Below are 20,725 nucleotides of genomic sequence, written 5' to 3'. Positions count from 1 at the left end.
ATTCACTGGGTACCAGGGCAGCCGTGGGGGTGAATTTCGATGGTGTTCTGAATCCTGTGTCTTCTTTTTCAGGGCTTCCTCGCTCTTAGAAGTAGGATCTAAGTCATATTTTCCTGAAGAGTTGGGTGTTATTCCCTAGTCAGTTTAAATTAGTTCTCTTTTGGAGTTGGCACAAAACCTAGGCCCTTTTGGAGTACAGTTAGTAGGTCATTAGAGTGTGTTCAGTCAGAGATATTGACAATCATTTTTTTTGGTTGTCTGGCTCCTGGTTTGTCGTGGAGTCTCTGCATCCTGCCACTGGACTTGTTTCTTGTTGCCTCTTCTTCCTCTGCCTTTACACCTGCCTCTGTTCCAAAAAGGAGGGGGGAGTCAGATGTTGGAATCCTTGTTGAGGTCCATGGAAGCCCGGGTACCACATGGGTGAGGGGGTCGGGAATGGAGGGTTGTGGTATCCGTACATTGTTGGTGGGGGAAGTAGGCCCTGTCGACCTCCACTGTTGCCCCAACTGACGTTGCTCGATTCGCTGTGGGAGGAGCGTTTGGACCTGAATGAAGTTGCTGAGTCCTATACAGAAGATGCATCGCTTCCGGGTGGCTTGTAGGCTTCTTTAGTATTTCTCCTTATCGAATCTTCTGATATCCTTTTATTTATTTATTTATTTAATTTATTTGAACTTGTATTGCGCGCAGCTACTCTCAATGGGTTTCCCGGCGCCAGAGATAGATAAAGAAAGAAAACAAGCAGAAGGCCAGAACAGAGCATACTATGCAGAAAATTAATTGAATAAAAGGGTCTTCAGTTTTTTACGAAAGGGGAGAAGATCAGTCTCAGCTTTCAGAGCCAGCGGAAGAGCATTCCACATCTTTGGGCCAAGATAAGAAAACGAGCGGCCGCCCATTTTTGCCAGTTTGATTCTGGGGAAATCGCCACTAGTGGAATTCTTCTTTAATCCTTCTGTAATTTCTGTATTTTTGTTGCATCAGGTAGTCCTTGTGCTCATTTATCTCAGCATTTATTTCCGCCTAGTGTGTTTTGGATGCGGTAATGCTGATCCCAGTCTTTAATCCGTTTTCTGCTATATTGATTTTAATGATTAAAGCATTTGATAGGCGTTTGGCAGTGGTGATGATTAGGATCAGCCAATCCCGGGTACATTTCCAGGCTATCTGGCTCCACTTGCATCTGAAAATTATATCTTCAGGGAAGATGCGAGGGCCGTGGTTACTAGTAATCCATTAGGTGCCAAGTTGGCTCTAAGGTATTCCGTCATCACTGCTCCGTATAGTGCTATTTTTCACCTGTTTCTTAAGGGAGGAAATGGAATTCCAATCCCCACTACTGATGGGTGCCATGTTGCCCTCTGTATTGAGTAGTTAAGGGGCCTCCAAAATCTCTGCTACAATGTCTTTCCCAAAGCTGAGTCCAAGATTCTCGTCCATGGTGAATGTGTTGTGTGTCTATGTATCTCAAGGTGGTAGGAAAAGAGAAACAAGCATTTGCAATGCAATGGTCTCGGCATCATTAAAGGTAGAGCTATTGGCATTGCTCATGACATTTGTTTTTTTTTCTTTAAATCATAAATAAATGGCATTGTCATTTACATTGCCAATACACAGCACTCTGCACTCAACAGCACACACCACTCTGCACCTGCACTCACTGCTCTGCGCACTCACTCTGCACTCTGCACTCTGCACTCACTATTCTGCACACTCACTACTCTGCACTCACTACTCTGCACTCACTACTCTGCACTCACTACTCTGCACTCACTACTCTGCACTCACTACTCTGCACTCACTACTCTGCACTCACTACTCTGCACTCACTACTCTGCACTCACTACTCTGCACTCACTACTCTGCACTTTGCACACTCACTCTGCACTCACTACTCTGCACTCTGCACTCACTACTCGGCACTCTGCACTCACTACAGAGTGCTGGGAGTGGGAGGGAAGGGTGGGGGGAGTTTGGTTTCAAGTAGTTGGAATAAATGATAAAATCAAAACGTAATGTTACTAGACGCTTCTACACTTGTAGTAACTGTGTGTACGACTCAAAACGCTTGCATTGTGTTTTTTGTTAGTATATTCTGTAAAGTACACAATGATATTGCTAATAAAAAGATTGTCAAATAAAAATATGAGTGTATATATATTCCCTACTTTGATATCCTATTACCTTATCTCTTTTCGTCCTTCAGTCACTTGTTTATTGTTTTCTTATTATTATATTTTATCTTGCGATCTCTTTCTTCTGTAATACACGCCCTTCTTCTGTGCAATTCATTCTTCGTTATGTTCTCCTTTGTCACCTCCATTGCTTATTTTGTGCATGACTTCTCATACTGTCATGTTTTTGTTTTTTTTGTACTGCCTACCTTTCGACCATTGTAGGTTTTAACTGGCTACGTCGTTTGGTTTTATTAATTTCCTTTTTAGCTTTACTCTCCTTATTTATTTATTTATTGTTTGCTCCTTTCTTTCTGAAATCTGTTCATTGCAGCATCCTTTTCTCTTATGTCTCTACATTTCTCCTTTATCACCTTAATTGATTATTCTGTGTTTAACGTCTCATACTATTGTCATATTGTTTTTATTCTGCCTTCCTGGCATTACTTGTACATCTTAATTGTTTACTTGTTTCGGTTTTATTCATTCTTTTCATTTCAATCTTCTTATTTGTTAATTTGGCTCACTTTCTGAAATCTGTTCATTCCCGCATCCTGCTCACCTATTCCCCGCCCCTACATTTCTCATTTGTTTCCAATCCTCCCGGTTTCCTTCTTAATTTCTTCATTCCGCACGCTCTCCGTTCTGCCATCCTCCCGCCCGCCCACTCTCCTCTCCGACTTTGCCTTCTTTTTGTCTGTCCTGCCTTCTTGCCTTCATGCACCCTCTTTGCTTCCCTTACGCCCCCATCTCCTTCTATCAGTTCCCGTACTCCTTCTCTCCCTCTAATCGTCTCGTTCCCTCTCCTTCCAATTCTAAAAAAAACCTCCTGCATTAGGTCCATCTCGTGGTTCGAGTGTCAGATTGAATTAGGGAGGGGATGAGGTTCCTTACATGCGAGATTGAAAGCAAGATGTGCTTTCAAAAGGAGTTAATTGCCAGTGCAGTGGCAGAGAGAGACGCCCATCCTACCTGTCTGCTGCAAAATACAGCCGCAAAACATGGTCGGTTTAAAGAGGGGCTCAGAGGTCCAGGAAAGAACATTTCTAACAAAAGTCCAGAATTCAGTATCCGTTTCGTTCTTTAAATGAAAAAGAGGGAGGAGAACGATTCAGGAAGAAACAGATATAATATCTATATTAATATGCGAGTGTTTACGTGAAATGAGAATTCAGTATCCGTTTTGTTCTTTAAATGAAAAAGAGGGAGGAGAACGATTCAGGAAGGAACAGATATAATATCTATATTAATATGCGAGTGTTTACGTGAAATGCTTATATTAGCTGTAATCGTGTGTGGATAACACGTGCGCGCAGTCTACCAGTTTATCTCCCAAATTACGCCACTTGTGTAAATAACATTATTATGGTCGGAATATACATACTACGAGCTCACGTGCACTGTCGAGGGGGGTGGAGTAACTCCCACTGCCCCCGGAATTCCGCCGCGGCCGCACCGGAAGTCAGGCAAGGTTGCCTGTGACTGGGGCGGAGCCGCGTCCGGACCGGAAGAGGAGGCAGGCGGAGGAAATGCGTCGAGCGGCCCGGGGCTCCTGCGAGCGTGGAGAGCCCCTGGGCCGACAACAGGACGATGCACACGTGTTGCGGGGCTCCCTTGACCAAGAGGGAGTCCCGGGAAAGGAGCTACCACCTGCCCGTGCGGAGAGCGGAGTCCCCCAGATTGCGACAGTAAGTTAAAGGGTGTGTGTATATATATATATATATATATATATATATATATATATATGAGTGGGGGGGGTTCTGTATGTATGTGCGTGCGCTCCTGTGTGTGTTTCTATCTCTGCGCATGTGTGGGATACTTATGCGTGTGCCAGTTTAGCATCGCCTGCGCGCGGCCAGGAGTGTCTCCTGGGGAACACACTCGCCGACAAAAGATCTCGGCGGAGACGCGCTTCCGCGCGTCTTTAGCCGAGACCTAAAAAAGAGGGATAGATGTATGAGACAAAGGCGTTCAATACATAAAGATAGAGTAGTCCCTCGGCTGAGCCGCCATACTAATATCTATCAAATGAGGAAGGGGGCAGGGGGGACAAGGAGCAGATAAAGGTCCAGTACCAGTGCTCCACAAAACGATATCAATCCAAAAGTGGGGTTACTGTTCCTAACGAGACACATGTAGTGTCTGTCGAGAGAAGAAAGAGGAGACATTATCTAGGTACTATGCTAATCAAAAAGAGACAGTCAACAAGTTAGTCTCTTGTTGCCCTCACACATCCCAAGGGATGTCCCGCTTCATCATTGGGCGGTGCTGCACTGCCCTAAGGGTCCCTCGAAGGGTCACTTTAGTGGAGATCTTTTTGTTTGGCCATCTCACACTCATCAAACAGCAAAATAAAAAGATCTCCGCTCCGGCTCGTTTCACTAATTAGTTCAACTTAAATCACGCTCTGAATGTGACGATGTCCCTACCTTCTTCCATGTTCTGTTTTATCCCTCCCTATAGAGGTCGCTGGAATTTAGTGAAAAGCGAATAAAACATACTGAAGTGAAAAACATCTCTCATTGGATTTTAATATCACAAACTGGTACAGCTTCAATAGCAGTCACAAACAGGTGCCGCCGCACCTTCACCCACCTCCGGACCCCCATCTGCCACCACCAACCCTCCAGACGTCAGAACACCCAAACCCCTGAGCTGCATCCTCCTCAACATACGCTCCCTTCACAGCTATGCAGTAGAAATCTTTGGCAACTCGCTGCTTGCAGCTACTTTTTTCCAGGCTACTGGAATTTCCGGCGTTCTGCCAGCAACATCAGGAAGACAAAAGAGAGGATCGAGATATTTCATCTCAATTGGGCACTCTGTCTGACATTTGACCGCCCCCACCCTGTTTGATACCTGAAGACGCTGGTCGCTGCAGTCAGAGGGGACTAAGAAGAAAAGCGGCAATTTCATCTGCTCTTCGAGCCGTGCCACTTACCTGTGAAGCTTGCACCGAGCCCATGCTTACTGACTCCTTCATGTGAGACCTTCTCACCTATGCATCTACAGTGCATGTTGGGACTTGGAGTTCGACATATTCTACTCGAACTCGGATTGGTCAGCCTACTGCCAGGGGGAGGAGATTCAGGTGCGAATAAAGACTTTTTCAGGTGGAGTAAATTATGGACGGCATCCTAACAGCTTGGGGCGCCGAAGAAGGCTCACACGCCGAAATGCATCCGCCTGCGCTGGGACCATTGAAATAAAGCTGTTTTTCCTCTGAACTCCCCTCTTGGTCTTTGTTTCTTCTCCACGGAAAAGAACCACTTGCAATATATATATATATATATATATATATATATATATATATATATATGAGTGGGGGGGTTCTGTATGTATGTGCGTGCGCTCCTGTGTGTGTTTCTATCTCTGCGCATGTGTGGGATACTTATGCGCGTGCCAGTTTAGCATCGCCTGCGCGCGGCCAGGAGTGTCTCCTGGGGAACACACTCGCCGACAAAAGATCTCGGCGGAGACGCGCTTCCGCGCGTCTTTAGCCGAGACCTAAAAAAGAGGGATAGATGTATGAGACAAAGGCGTTCAATACATAAAGATAGAGTAGTCCCTCGGCTGAGCCGCCATACTAATATCTATCAAATGAGGAAGGGGGCAGGGGGGACAAGGAGCAGATAAAGGTCCAGTACCAGTGCTCCACAAAACGATATCAATCCAAAAGTGGGGTTACTGTTCCTAACGAGACACAAGTAGTGTCTGTCGAGAGAAGAAAGAGGAGACATTATCTAGGTACTATGCTAATCAAAAAGAGACAGTCAACAAGTTAGTCTCTTGTTGCCCTCACACATCCCAAGGGATGTCCCGCTTCATCATTGGGCGGTGCTGCTCGTTGGGCTGGAGCTGCACTGCCCTAAGGGTCCCTCGAAGGGTCACTTTAGTGGAGATCTTTTTGTTTGGCCATCTCACACTCATCAAACAGCAAAATAAAAAGATCTCCGCTCCGGATCGTTTCACTAATTAGTTCAACTTAAATCACGCTCTGAATGTGACGATGTCCCTACCTTCTTCCATGTTCTGTTTTATCCCTCCCTATAGAGGTCGCTGGAATTTAGTGAAAAGCGAATAAAACATACTGAAGTGAAAAACATCTCTCATTGGATTTTAATATCACAATCTGGTACAGCTTCAATAGCAGTCACAAACAGGTGCCGCCGCACCTTCACCCACCTCCGGACCCCCATCTGCCACCACCAACCCTCCAGACGTCAGAACACCCAAACCCCTGAGCTGCATCCTCCTCAACATACGCTCCCTTCACAGCTATGCAGTAGAAATCTGAGACCTCCTCAACACCCTCTTACCCGACATCGCCTTCCTCACAGAGATCTGGACCAACGCCAGCTCCGCGCCAGACATCGCAACCGCCTTCCTCAACGGATTCAAGATACAGAGGAAGGACCGCCCCAACCACCCTGGAGGCGGAATCGCCATCGTACACAAAATCTCCCTCAGACTCCCCACATCCTGCACTAACGACTCCTCGTCCCTATGGAACACCTCCAATTTCAGATCCAGATCAAACCCAGAATGATGCTATGCAGAACTCTCGCCTACTGACCTCCCAGACCACACGCCACAATTACCACCACCAACACAGACCTCATCATGCCCCACGCCCTCGCATCCACGTACTACATATTCCTAAGGGACCTAAATTTCCCCCTCGACAACCCCAGCGACCCCAACTCCTCCGCCCTTCGGGACAACCTCACCAACATCTAACAGCTCATCATCACCCCCACCTTCGGGGCACTCGACCCCACCTTCGCTGGAGGACACAACATCCACTTCAGCCACACCACACACTCTCTCTGGATGGACCACCACTGTGTCCACCGCACACAAACCCACAGCTCGCTCCCGCGCAGGAACTGGAACAAGATAACCAAGGGGCACCTCAACTCTGCCCTCAACCGTGCCCCCCCTCCCACCACAACCAACGCCAACTCTTGGGGGGGCAACGCACTCGACAGATGGATCACAGACTGCACAAACACACTTGTCCCCCTCCAACACACCGACAGACAACGCACCACGAAAGCCACCTGGTAACCACCGACAATCCAAGCGCACTTGCTGAGTACTCGAGAAAACCTAGAGGAACAGCAAAACCCACGAAGCACGCTCTGCCGACAAGACCACCATGACACAACACCACCAACTCATCAGAACCACAAAGAAGAATTTCATCCAGAAGAGAATCCTCACCAACTCTCGCAACTCTAAGGAACTCTTCAGCATCATACAACAATTCACCAAACCCCCAGCGAGTCCACGGACGTCCCTCCCTCCCTCCAGGTACCTCTGAGGCAAGCTCAGTTCCTATGTCCATCTCAAGATAAGGACTCTCTACGACAACGTCGATGAGCAGAACCTAAGTACCCACTTCATTCCAACCAGCAACGCAACACAGTATACCATCACCGCCTGGACCCCTGTCACCACAGAAGACACAGCCAAGACTGTGATAAGTATACACTCAGGGGCCCCCACCGACCACTGCCTGCCACACATCTTCGACAGAGCCGCCTCCGCCATAGCATCTGAACTACGACGTACCGTCAACTGCAAAAACCACCGCAATGGAGCGCACACCGCTAGCCCCTCCTCCGGATCGCCCCTCGGGATTCTGGTACTTGTAGTTCAGTAGTGGATCACCCAGGTGGGTGCAAGTCGGTACTTGTTGGACTGATGAATCTCTAGACCCGATACATGTCCCGGGTTTTTGGGTATCGCCCGAGACATGGCTCGGGTTTCGGGATAACTTCCCTCATCAGTAGAGAAAATGGTTTAGGGGTGGAGGAGGAGGCCGCCAAACAACAGTCAATGGCCTCGATGCCCGAACCGGCACGCAGGGCAGCATCCAGGAGCCCGTCGGCTCAAAGCTCAAGGGAGCCAATTAGTAAAAACCACCGCAATGGAGCGCACACCGCTAGCCCCTCCTCCGGATCGCCCCTCGGGATTCTGGTACTTGTAGTTCAGTAGTGGATCACCCAGGTGGGTGCAAGTCGGTACTTGTTGGACTGATGAATCTCTAGACCCGATACATGTCCCGGGTTTTTGGGTATCGCCCGAGACATGGCTCGGGTTTCGGGATAACTTCCCTCATCAGTAGAGAAAATGGTTTAGGGGTGGAGGAGAAGGCCGCCAAACAACAGTCAATGGCCTCGATGCCCGAACCGGCACGCAGGGCAGCATCCAGGAGCCCGTCGGCTCAAAGCTCAAGGGAGCCAATTAGTAAAAACCACCGCAATGGAGCGCACACCGCTAGCCCCTCCTCCGGATCGCCCCTCGGGATTCTGGTACTTGTAGTTCAGTAGTGGATCACCCAGGTGGGTGCAAGTCGGTACTTGTTGGACTGATGAATCTCTAGACCCGATACATGTCCCGGGTTTTTGGGTATCGCCCGAGACATGGCTCGGGTTTCGGGATAACTTCCCTCATCAGTAGAGAAAATGGTTTAGGGGTGGAGGAGAAGGCCGCCAAACAACAGTCAATGGCCTCGATGCCCGAACCGGCACGCAGGGCAGCATCCAGGAGCCCGTCGGCTCAAAGCTCAAGGGAGCCAATTAGTAAAAACCACCGCAATGGAGCGCACACCGCTAGCCCCTCCTCCGGATCGCCCCTCGGGATTCTGGTACTTGTAGTTCAGTAGTGGATCACCCAGGTGGGTACAAGTCGGTACTTGTTGGACTGATGAATCTCTAGACCCGATACATGTCCCGGGTTTTTGGGTATCGCCCGAGACATGGCTCGGGTTTCGGGATAACTTCCCTCATCAGTAGAGAAAATGGTTTAGGGGTGGAGGAGAAGGCCGCCAAACAACAGTCAATGGCCTCGATGCCCGAACCGGCACGCAGGGCAGCATCCAGGATCCCGTCGGCTCAAAGCTCAAGGGAGCCAATTAGTAAAAACCACCGCAATGGAGCGCACACCGCTAGCCCCTCCTCCGGATCGCCCCTCGGGATTCTGGTACTTGTAGTTCAGTAGTGGATCACCCAGGTGGGTGCAAGTCGGTACTTGTTGGACTGATGAATCTCTAGACCCGATACATGTCCCGGGTTTTTGGGTATCGCCCGAGACATGGCTCGGGTTTCGGGATAACTTCCCTCATCAGTAGAGAAAATGGTTTAGGGGTGGAGGAGAAGGCCGCCAAACAACAGTCAATGGCCTCGATGCCCGAACCGGCACGCAGGGCAGCATCCAGGAGCCCGTCGGCTCAAAGCTCAAGGGAGCCAATTAGTAAAAACCACCGCAATGGAGCGCACACCGCTAGCCCCTCCTCCGGATCGCCCCTCGGGATTCTGGTACTTGTAGTTCAGTAGTGGATCACCCAGGTGGGTGCAAGTCGGTACTTGTTGGACTGATGAATCTCTAGACCCGATACATGTCCCGGGTTTTTGGGTATCGCCCGAGACATGGCTCGGGTTTCGGGATAACTTCCCTCATCAGTAGAGAAAATGGTTTAGGGGTGGAGGAGAAGGCCGCCAAACAACAGTCAATGGCCTCGATGCCCGAACCGGCACGCAGGGCAGCATCCAGGAGCCCGTCGGCTCAAAGCTCAAGGGAGCCAATTAGTAAAAACCACCGCAATGGAGCGCACACCGCTAGCCCCTCCTCCGGATCGCCCCTCGGGATTCTGGTACTTGTAGTTCAGTAGTGGATCACCCAGGTGGGTGCAAGTCGGTACTTGTTGGACTGATGAATCTCTAGACCCGATACATGTCCCGGGTTTTTGGGTATCGCCCGAGACATGGCTCGGGTTTCGGGATAACTTCCCTCATCAGTAGAGAAAATGGTTTAGGGGTGGAGGAGAAGGCCGCCAAACAACAGTCAATGGCCTCGATGCCCGAACCGGCACGCAGGGCAGCATCCAGGAGCCCGTCGGCTCAAAGCTCAAGGGAGCCAATTAGTAAAAACCACCGCAATGGAGCGCACACCGCTAGCCCCTCCTCCGGATCGCCCCTCGGGATTCTGGTACTTGTAGTTCAGTAGTGGATCACCCAGGTGGGTGCAAGTCGGTACTTGTTGGACTGATGAATCTCTAGACCCGATACATGTCCCGGGTTTTTGGGTATCGCCCGAGACATGGCTCGGGTTTCGGGATAACTTCCCTCATCAGTAGAGAAAATGGTTTAGGGGTGGAGGAGAAGGCCGCCAAACAACAGTCAATGGCCTCGATGCCCGAACCGGCACGCAGGGCAGCATCCAGGAGCCCGTCGGCTCAAAGCTCAAGGGAGCCAATTAGTAAAAACCACCGCAATGGAGCGCACACCGCTAGCCCCTCCTCCGGATCGCCCCTCGGGATTCTGGTACTTGTAGTTCAGTAGTGGATCACCCAGGTGGGTACAAGTCGGTACTTGTTGGACTGATGAATCTCTAGACCCGATACATGTCCCGGGTTTTTGGGTATCGCCCGAGACATGGCTCGGGTTTCGGGATAACTTCCCTCATCAGTAGAGAAAATGGTTTAGGGGTGGAGGAGAAGGCCGCCAAACAACAGTCAATGGCCTCGATGCCCGAACCGGCACGCAGGGCAGCATCCAGGATCCCGTCGGCTCAAAGCTCAAGGGAGCCAATTAGTAAAAACCACCGCAATGGAGCGCACACCGCTAGCCCCTCCTCCGGATCGCCCCTCGGGATTCTGGTACTTGTAGTTCAGTAGTGGATCACCCAGGTGGGTGCAAGTCGGTACTTGTTGGACTGATGAATCTCTAGACCCGATACATGTCCCGGGTTTTTGGGTATCGCCCGAGACATGGCTCGGGTTTCGGGATAACTTCCCTCATCAGTAGAGAAAATGGTTTAGGGGTGGAGGAGAAGGCCGCCAAACAACAGTCAATGGCCTCGATGCCCGAACCGGCACGCAGGGCAGCATCCAGGAGCCCGTCGGCTCAAAGCTCAAGGGAGCCAATTAGTAAAAACCACCGCAATGGAGCGCACACCGCTAGCCCCTCCTCCGGATCGCCCCTCGGGATTCTGGTACTTGTAGTTCAGTAGTGGATCACCCAGGTGGGTGCAAGTCGGTACTTGTTGGACTGATGAATCTCTAGACCCGATACATGTCCCGGGTTTTTGGGTATCGCCCGAGACATGGCTCGGGTTTCGGGATAACTTCCCTCATCAGTAGAGAAAATGGTTTAGGGGTGGAGGAGAAGGCCGCCAAACAACAGTCAATGGCCTCGATGCCCGAACCGGCACGCAGGGCAGCATCCAGGAGCCCGTCGGCTCAAAGCTCAAGGGAGCCAATTAGTAAAAACCACCGCAATGGAGCGCACACCGCTAGCCCCTCCTCCGGATCGCCCCTCGGGATTCTGGTACTTGTAGTTCAGTAGTGGATCACCCAGGTGGGTGCAAGTCGGTACTTGTTGGACTGATGAATCTCTAGACCCGATACATGTCCCGGGTTTTTGGGTATCGCCCGAGACATGGCTCGGGTTTCGGGATAACTTCCCTCATCAGTAGAGAAAATGGTTTAGGGGTGGAGGAGAAGGCCGCCAAACAACAGTCAATGGCCTCGATGCCCGAACCGGCACGCAGGGCAGCATCCAGGAGCCCGTCGGCTCAAAGCTCAAGGGAGCCAATTAGTAAAAACCACCGCAATGGAGCGCACACCGCTAGCCCCTCCTCCGGATCGCCCCTCGGGATTCTGGTACTTGTAGTTCAGTAGTGGATCACCCAGGTGGGTGCAAGTCGGTACTTGTTGGACTGATGAATCTCTAGACCCGATACATGTCCCGGGTTTTTGGGTATCGCCCGAGACATGGCTCGGGTTTCGGGATAACTTCCCTCATCAGTAGAGAAAATGGTTTAGGGGTGGAGGAGAAGGCCGCCAAACAACAGTCAATGGCCTCGATGCCCGAACCGGCACGCAGGGCAGCATCCAGGAGCCCGTCGGCTCAAAGCTCAAGGGAGCCAATTAGTAAAAACCACCGCAATGGAGCGCACACCGCTAGCCCCTCCTCCGGATCGCCCCTCGGGATTCTGGTACTTGTAGTTCAGTAGTGGATCACCCAGGTGGGTGCAAGTCGGTACTTGTTGGACTGATGAATCTTTAGACCCGATACATGTCCCGGGTTTTTGGGTATCGCCCGAGACATGGCTCGGGTTTCGGGATAACTTCCCTCATCAGTAGAGAAAATGGTTTAGGGGTGGAGGAGAAGGCCGCCAAACAACAGTCAATGGCCTCGATGCCCGAACCGGCACGCAGGGCAGCATCCAGGAGCCCGTCGGCTCAAAGCTCAAGGGAGCCAATTAGTAAAAACCACCGCAATGGAGCGCACACCGCTAGCCCCTCCTCCGGATCGCCCCTCGGGATTCTGGTACTTGTAGTTCAGTAGTGGATCACCCAGGTGGGTGCAAGTCGGTACTTGTTGGACTGATGAATCTCTAGACCCGATACATGTCCCGGGTTTTTGGGTATCGCCCGAGACATGGCTCGGGTTTCGGGATAACTTCCCTCATCAGTAGAGAAAATGGTTTAGGGGTGGAGGAGAAGGCCGCCAAACAACAGTCAATGGCCTCGATGCCCGAACCGGCACGCAGGGCAGCATCCAGGAGCCCGTCGGCTCAAAGCTCAAGGGAGCCAATTAGTAAAAACCACCGCAATGGAGCGCACACCGCTAGCCCCTCCTCCGGATCGCCCCTCAGGATTCTGGTACTTGTAGTTCAGTAGTGGATCACCCAGGTGGGTGCAAGTCGGTACTTGTTGGACTGATGAATCTCTAGACCCGATACATGTCCCGGGTTTTTGGGTATCGCCCGAGACATGGCTCGGGTTTCGGGATAACTTCCGTCAACTGCACCCTTGAAACAGGCACAATACCCAACGGCTGGAAAAGCGCATAAGTCAAGCCCCACCTCAAGGAGCCCACCGCAGACCCGGTGGACCTCAAGAACTACAGACGCATCTCTCTCCTCTCCACGCTACCAAAGTCACAGAGAAGACAGTCAACAACCAGCTCATCACCTTTATAGAAGCCAACTCGTTCCTAGACTCCTCCCAATGCAGACTCCAATGCAACCACAGCACTGAGACCGCCCTCCTAGCTGCCACAGACATCCGCACCCTCCTCCAGCAGGGCCACACAGCTGCTCTCATCCCTCTAGACCTCTCAGCGGCCTTCAACACCATCTCCCACCACACACTAACCGCCAGACTCCCCGATGTCGGCATACGAGGAACCGCCCTGGACTGGATCCGCTCTTTCCTAACCGGCCGAACCCAAAGAATCAGACTCCCGCCCTTCCTCTCCGAAACCACAGAGATCAGCTGTTGTGTACCCCAAGGATCCTCACTCAACCCCGCGCTCTACAACATCTATATGGCCCGCCACGCCACCAGCGTCAGAAAACACCGACTCAGCATAGTATCTTACGCCGACGACACCCAGCTCATCCTCTCCCTCACCAATGAATCCAACATCACTAGACACAGCTTCCAGGAAGGAATGAAAGAAGTCACCTCCTGGATGAGCAACAGCTGCCTAAAGCTTAACTCAGAGAAAACGCAAATCCTCGTCCTCGAACCCACCCCCTCCGCATGGGACAACACCTGATAGCCCACCACTCTCGGCAATCCCCCCCCCCACCCATAGACCCCGCTTGCAAAATCAGTATCATACTTGACTTCTCCCTCACCATGGACCGACAGATCAACGCAGTATCTTCCACGTGCTTCAATACCCTCCGCAAGACTTTCAAATGGATCCCCCCAGAATCCAGAAAGATTGTCACCCACCCACTCATAACCAGCAGACTGGACTACGGGAACACCCTCTACGCCAGAATAAACAAATCTCTACTCCTCAAACTCCAGACCATCCAGAACGCCGCTGCCAGACTGGCCCTCGGCATCCCACGACAACACCACATCACCTAGCACCTACGAGAACTACACTAGCTCCCAGTCGAAAAGAATGCGACCTTCAAGCTTCTCACCCACGGCAAAAAATCCCTCCACAACATCAGACTCCAATACCTCAACGAAAGACTCACCTCCAATGCACCCAAGAGAAGCCTTCGCCGATCTTGCCCTGGTCGAAATTTCACGCATCCGCAGAGCCAGAGCAGGCGATCCTTCTCCTACATCGCAGCCAAGAACTGAAAGGAACTCCCTCCTCCCCCCCCACCTTTCCCCAAGCATAAGACGAACCCCCATGCTGCAAGCATTCAGGAAGAGCCTCACGGCCTGGCTCTTCGGTTAGAATGGAGCTGCTCGTACCTCCACACCCTTCCTCCTAGTGCCTTGAGACTCTCACATGTGAGTAGAGCGCTTCATAAATCCCTGATTGATTGTTACAAAAGCTACATTTACAACAAGGTACTACCAAAATCATGCAGAGGTCACACCTATATTTGACTTCTTATACCATGGCTAAAAATGCGAGTTGTTCCAAATATAAAATGTAATAGATTGAGAATGCACAGCTACTGATGCTGTAAACTACACTCCTTGTGTTGTGTCTACGGCATGTAAGGAACAAACGTACACTTGTCCATTCTTTTATGCTAGAAGTAATCTTTTAATGAAACTTGAACATTTTAATTGTGAACGGAGCTCACTGATCCACTTTGCTAGAAGAAGCTTGAAAATGTCAGGATTCTACTGAAAGAACGTGTTTTTTTTTTTTAACAAAGGCAAAGCCTGTTTCTTCCTGAACCGCTGTTCTTGAATACATAGTTTAGATCTTCGTTTTACTACAAAGTTCATGCTTGATCCAGTATTTCCCTTATTGTTTAGAGTAACATTTCCCTGTTTGAATAAAAAACATTGTTTTCATAACTGCGCCAAAATAAACATACATACTAAAAATACAAAAAATACCAGTAATATTTTGCCAACTCATCCATACCCCTTGATGGCAATGCACAATCACGTAAAAGTAACGTGCTAAGTATCATGTCTATATCAACGTTCGTACCTCAGCTTTGGCTAGAAAAAATACAGTCGTGCAATTTAGGAAAAAAGTTGTTTTGCACATTTGTTTACCTAACAGTAAAAGATGTATGGAAATGTATCAGAGAGCCGTACTGTGATGTGAAATACACACCTCTTAGCTGTAGCAATCTTAACAAACGAGATATGTCACTCTGCACCGGTTGTGATGCGAGGAAAACCTCACATAATGAGATATAAATTACAGTAACACTATAATTATGGTATTTCGTGCAATCGAAAAATGAAACCTTCCCTTATGTACGTAACGGAAGGTTGGCATGCATTAGATGGCAATGCCACTGTACAGTGTACACTATACTGATTATTCCGTGGCTTATTTTTCAGGACTCGAGCCTCTCAATTTTCCCAACCCCCACTCACCCATCACCAGTCAGCAACATACCTTTCTCGCGCACTACGAAGCACTGTTTGACCGGCCCCACCTCGCTGAAGAGCTGTTCAAGCTTCTCACCGTTGGCAGAATTTGGCAAACCACGTACAAACAAAGTTAGGCCAGCCATAGTAAAGAGAAAGAGAATAGCCAGTACTCTATTCCCTCATCCATATAATACACGCGAGTCTAATACATGGGAGCAGCCATCTTGGCAAAGCGGAAGTGCGGACGCCACCATTTTGGAAAAGGCGGAAGTAAAAGCAATTCAATCAATTGAAAGGTAGACAGCACAGTTGCCATTTTAGAATGGTGAGGAGTGTGATAAGGAAAGATAGGCTGCATCATACACAGAAGTGGTCGGATATCGTATTTTGCCTGTAATACATAAAAAATACGAAGAAGCAGAAATTGTGCATGTTTTTACGTCAAGGGTCTGGTTATTAGTAACTCGTTTTCTCACATTTTTGTAGAAAATGTTCTGATATTCTTCCCTGGCGCTCCGAAAATATTTTTTTTATAAGGCAGTACATGGCAAATAAGTGTCGGATCTCATTTCACAGAGAAAGAAATGTTTTTCGAGTTCTGGAAAGTTATCTACCAAGGCTGCTGCGCATACATTTCGTGCAAGTATCTTTAGTATGTCACTATCCCAGGTCAAACAGGATTACATTAGAAGCCATCCCAGTCATTGGATGATCATTGAATTACTCTAGAAGTAATTTTCACATCATCAAGCTCTTAAAGTCATGAGCAGAGTTCTTGAGCCTGATGATTTGAGGATGACTTGAAAATTAGTATCTGATGACTTCACAAGATGTGATTGGTACTAATGATCTCAGGAGGAGTAATTGATTACTTGACAAGAGGAAATTGTTCCTGATGATTTGAGGATGACTAGAAAATGGGTTTCTGATTATTTCACAAGCATTAACCATATGGAATAATTCTTGACATCGTGTAGTAATACCCGAATTGTAATGGCAAACGTGGTATTAGTATGCGATCTAATGACATACATTTCTTCAGGATGGCTTCAGATGGCTTCTCCATATAATTACAGCAATATCCTGGCTAAAGTCATCAAATGACTCTAAAATGACTCCAGGATGATCTTCCTTTTTGACTTGGGTACCGGGTTAAGATGGTTACACGTCAAAAATGTCGCCTTAAAGGGCTTTCACTTAATTTTACATTTTACTGCATTCTGGAGGTTTTAGTCGTGGTTTGGCTCAAGTCAATTTTCTGATTACAAACAATGGTATTTTCATAGACAGAAACCACATTGGCAACAGCACCGTCCTGTGCAGGTAAGACCTTTAGGGAGGTGGGGCCGGGTGGGGGGTGAATTTCGATGGACAATGACGAGGGAAAAATAAATAAATAATTAATTTTCCCATGCCATCGTCCGTCGAAATGCCCACCCCACCCTGCCCCCACTGCTCTTAACAGCACGGGCTACGGCTGATTGGCAAAGCCAATAGGTCTCCCCTACAAGAGCAATTATTGACTTTAAGTAAGTAATTCCTATTTGTAAAGTGCAAACATATCACCCAGTTAAGGGATTCAAGGCCCTGGGGGCCGTCGGAAAGATTAAGTGGGCTATTGTCCACAGTCATATGGTGCTGAGCTGCCGCCAGGGATCAAACATTGAGACCTTCGCTCCGGATTCAGCCACTCTAACTGCTGCGCCACTCCTCTCCCACCTGGATTTGCCGATATGTTTTAGCAATGTAGTACACCAAAGTGGGTGCTGTTCAGGATGGCTAAAAGTTATTGAGGTAAATGAGAGTGGCATAAAGTGGAGTAGAGTGAAGTGTTACGGAGTGGCATACAGTAGAGTTAAGTGGTGTGGAAAGGAGTGACGTGGAGTGTCATGAAGTAACATACAGTGTTGTGTGGTGAAAGGAATAGATTGTCATAGAGTTGCAGAAGTTGAATGATATAGAGTGGAGTACAGTGTCAGAGCTGAGTGGTGTGGCGTAGAAGGTGTTGCGTAGAGCAGAGTAGATTAACATAGAGTGGAGTTGCGTGGAGTAGTGTGTCACAGAATAGAGTATAGTAAAGTGGCATAGAAGGAGTTGCGTAGAGCGTCGTAGAGTGGAATAGTGTCGTAGAATGACATAGAGTGACATATTTTGGAGTATTGTGTCAGTAGACTGGGTTTAATGGAATAGAGCATCATACAGTGGAGTATTATGGAGTGGAGTGTTGTAGAGTGGCCTAGAGTGAAGTAGCATAAAGAACAGTGGTGCAGGGTAGATTGGCGTAGAGTGCAGTGGCAGAGAGTGCATTTGTTTTTGAGTAAAGTGGTGTAGAGTGCATAGGCGTATAGTTCACTGATGTACAATGCAGTAGCATACAGTAGAGTGGTGCAGAGTAGATTGCTGTGGCGTAGAGTGCAGTGGCACAAAGTGGAGTAGAGTGAAGTGGCATAGAGTGTAGTGGTGCAGAGTAGAGTAGTGTAGGGTAGAGTGCAGAGGTGGAGAGTGCAGTGGAGTAGAGTATCATAGAGTTGAGTGGTGCTGAGTAGAGTGCAGTAAAAGACACACAAATGATAAACGGAATGCGGAACAAATCAAACATTCACCCCAGTCAAGAGATCTGGGTTAAATCCATCGTTCTTTTGCTCACCATGTTGTGAACGTATTTAGGACCCTAATTAAATATTCCCGATTTATTCCCTTATGTGGTTATAACAAATCCTATCCTTATAAAGGCATAAGAATCATATTCATATTTAGTAATAGCCAATGCAGTCCAAATACGGCAAGGCTACTTCCTTAGACTCCTGGGGCCCGATTCACAGAATGAACTTAAGACTCAATCCTAAACTTACTACTATTTTGGTATTCACAGAATGCACTTACTACTTTTGGCATTCACAGAATGCACTTACTAGTTTTGGTATTCACAAAATGAACGTACTACTTTTGGTATTCACAGAAGTTAGGATTTTGTCTTAAGTTTGTCTTAAGACAGACTTAAGACAGACTTAAGACAGACTTAAGTTAGGATTTTGTCTTAAGTCTGTCTTAAGTTTGTCTTAAGACAAAATCCTAACTTCTGTGAATACCAAAAGTAGTAAGTTCATTCTGTGAATGCCAAAAGTAGTAAGTGCATTCTGTGAATACCAAAATAGTAGTAAGTTTAGGATTGAGTCTTAAGTTCATTCTGTGAATCAGGCCCCTAGAAAGTACAACGAGTTCTTTAAACATACCAAACCTCCAGCAACCCGGAAATTCCCCCTGCTTTTGTTTTGATTTGTCCTAGAACTCCTGCGAGTCCTGAAAGAACTGCCAGTTCTTAGTGACATCTCTTATTGACGTCTTATGTCCAACCTTACGTCAAACACAGCACCTTCCAGGTATAAATATACCAGTGTTTGCCTTAATCAATACATGGTGGTTTGGAGCAGAGCGGCTATCTACTTACCCGAAGCCCAGCTGATGCGAGTGCCGAAGGAAGCCGTCCCTCTAATTTTGACGCACTGAGAAAGACGCTGTCTTTTCTCCTGCCGAGAAAATCCAGCTCCACTGTTTTCAGTCACCCTTGCGGGTTACTCGGAAATTGAGTCCTGAGAACCAGGTACAAGACCTCCTTCATTCTAAAACCAAGGTACGGAGCTGATTAGATCCTTAGAGAATTCTTGATTCAGAATCTTGGCAAAACTAACTTAACTTAAACTGCAACTCCCTTACTCCTTCCCACGTACTAGGCTTAGGTTAGGTACACTTGGGTAGGCGTATTTAGAAGCACCAGTTGAGTACGTTTAGTCAACTTTTATCATTGTATATAATTGTATATATTTTATCCATTTTAAGTATCATATGGCTCAGAAACCATATCAATGCTTTTACAGTATTATTTCATAATACTCCTTTTACTGTACGCACTTTACTTTATGACAAGTATTGCAATTGTGGCAATTCACTTCTCTTCCATGAGAAAGAAGACTGCTCAATAAATAACAACTCTTATTGAAAACGCCTGTCTCTCTATTTCTCTGCACTCTGGTGAAACTAAGCATGCACGATTGACTGAGTGAAATAGCTATCTATTGTTTTCACACGACTCTGGAGATATACTCCTTATTCTGGAGGGAGCAAAGTTGTCATGTTTATGCGGTTGTCAGAAGCTAATCCCTTCATGTCTAATCAGGGAAGTTAACTCCTCCCTGTTCATTCGAGAAAGTTTCTAGTGACCTCTAAGATAGCTGGCATACCTAATTAAGTCTAACATATTCAGTAGAGACCTAGTCGACCTCAGTCCTACGTCTAAACTACCGTTTATGTTATTCCAATGCGCAGAGCCGTATTGGGAATATAGGAACTACACTACATGGCGCCCAACGTTTGGTAAGGCGATAATCTAACGCAAGATACTAGAGTAACTCAGTCGTGCTTTTCACACAGACCCCTTTTCCCGTAAAAACTCCAATTGACGTCTGGAGTGGGTGAAAGGTTAATATCCGCCAGAACTTAGTAGGAAGAGATTCCTATGTATTAGTTTTTGGTTTAGTCAACGTTGAAGGATACAGTGTTCCAAAATATTGTGCACCTAATCTTTGTTTCCTCAAAACTTGCTCTGCAAAACTTTCATCAAACAATGTCAAATCACGGTGACAACAACGAAACCGGTGAAGCCGCAGTAAATGCGAATGAACCGGGTGCAGATGTTACAGGGTTTAATGAAGATAATGACCCGGATGCAATAATCATCCCGGTCAATATAAGAAAAACCATTACTATAAAACGTATAGAGAATGGAGTAACATCAAGAGGTGGTACAGTCGTATTTGTGGTAGAGGCACATGAATTTCGGCAGACAGAGGTATTCTATTCCTGGATAAATTTTTCAGCTGCACATGCTGTAACACATGAATTCCACTACTACAAAATATCGGAATCTCCAGAGGAATACTCTCCTTTCGAGGAAGTTGAAATTCCACTAACATACCAAGAGCACCTGCTCTGGTTTAATGGTGCCCTAAAACATCAAACTCACATTACCAGGCTCGGTCCACTAGGTAGACCAGGAGCCACATGGCCGGTTCTAGCCAGCTACACACCACACCCCGACATTGAGAAAATGTCAAGCGAAGAACTATCGATTAAAATAAAAGAATTAACAAAAGCATATAGAGATTTAGTTCAATTAACAATTGACGGTACAAACTACAACTAAATACACTAATTGAAA

The 20,725-nt window shown here is 47.9% G+C and overlaps 1 protein-coding gene across 1 annotated transcript in view; it reads right to left on the bottom strand.

The window, feature by feature from the left end:
• Positions 1–15,760, bottom strand: part of RBM28 (RNA binding motif protein 28) — a 150,996-nt gene extending 135,236 nt beyond the window's left edge. Inside the window, exon 1 of the mRNA XM_086918872.1 lies at positions 15,536–15,760. Coding sequence (XP_086774998.1) covers positions 15,536–15,653 — 118 coding nt within the window. The 5' untranslated portion in view covers positions 15,654–15,760. The remainder of the gene's footprint in view (positions 1–15,535) is intronic.
• Between the last annotated feature and the right edge of the window lie 4,965 nt (positions 15,761–20,725).

The sequence above is a fragment of the Lissotriton vulgaris genome, chromosome 1_1 (assembly GCF_964263255.1).
Source record: "Lissotriton vulgaris chromosome 1_1, aLisVul1.2, whole genome shotgun sequence".
Taxonomy (NCBI): Eukaryota; Metazoa; Chordata; class Amphibia; order Caudata; family Salamandridae; genus Lissotriton; species Lissotriton vulgaris.
The sequence above is the reverse complement of the archived record's forward strand: the minus strand, read 5'-3'. Positions and strand labels throughout refer to the sequence as shown.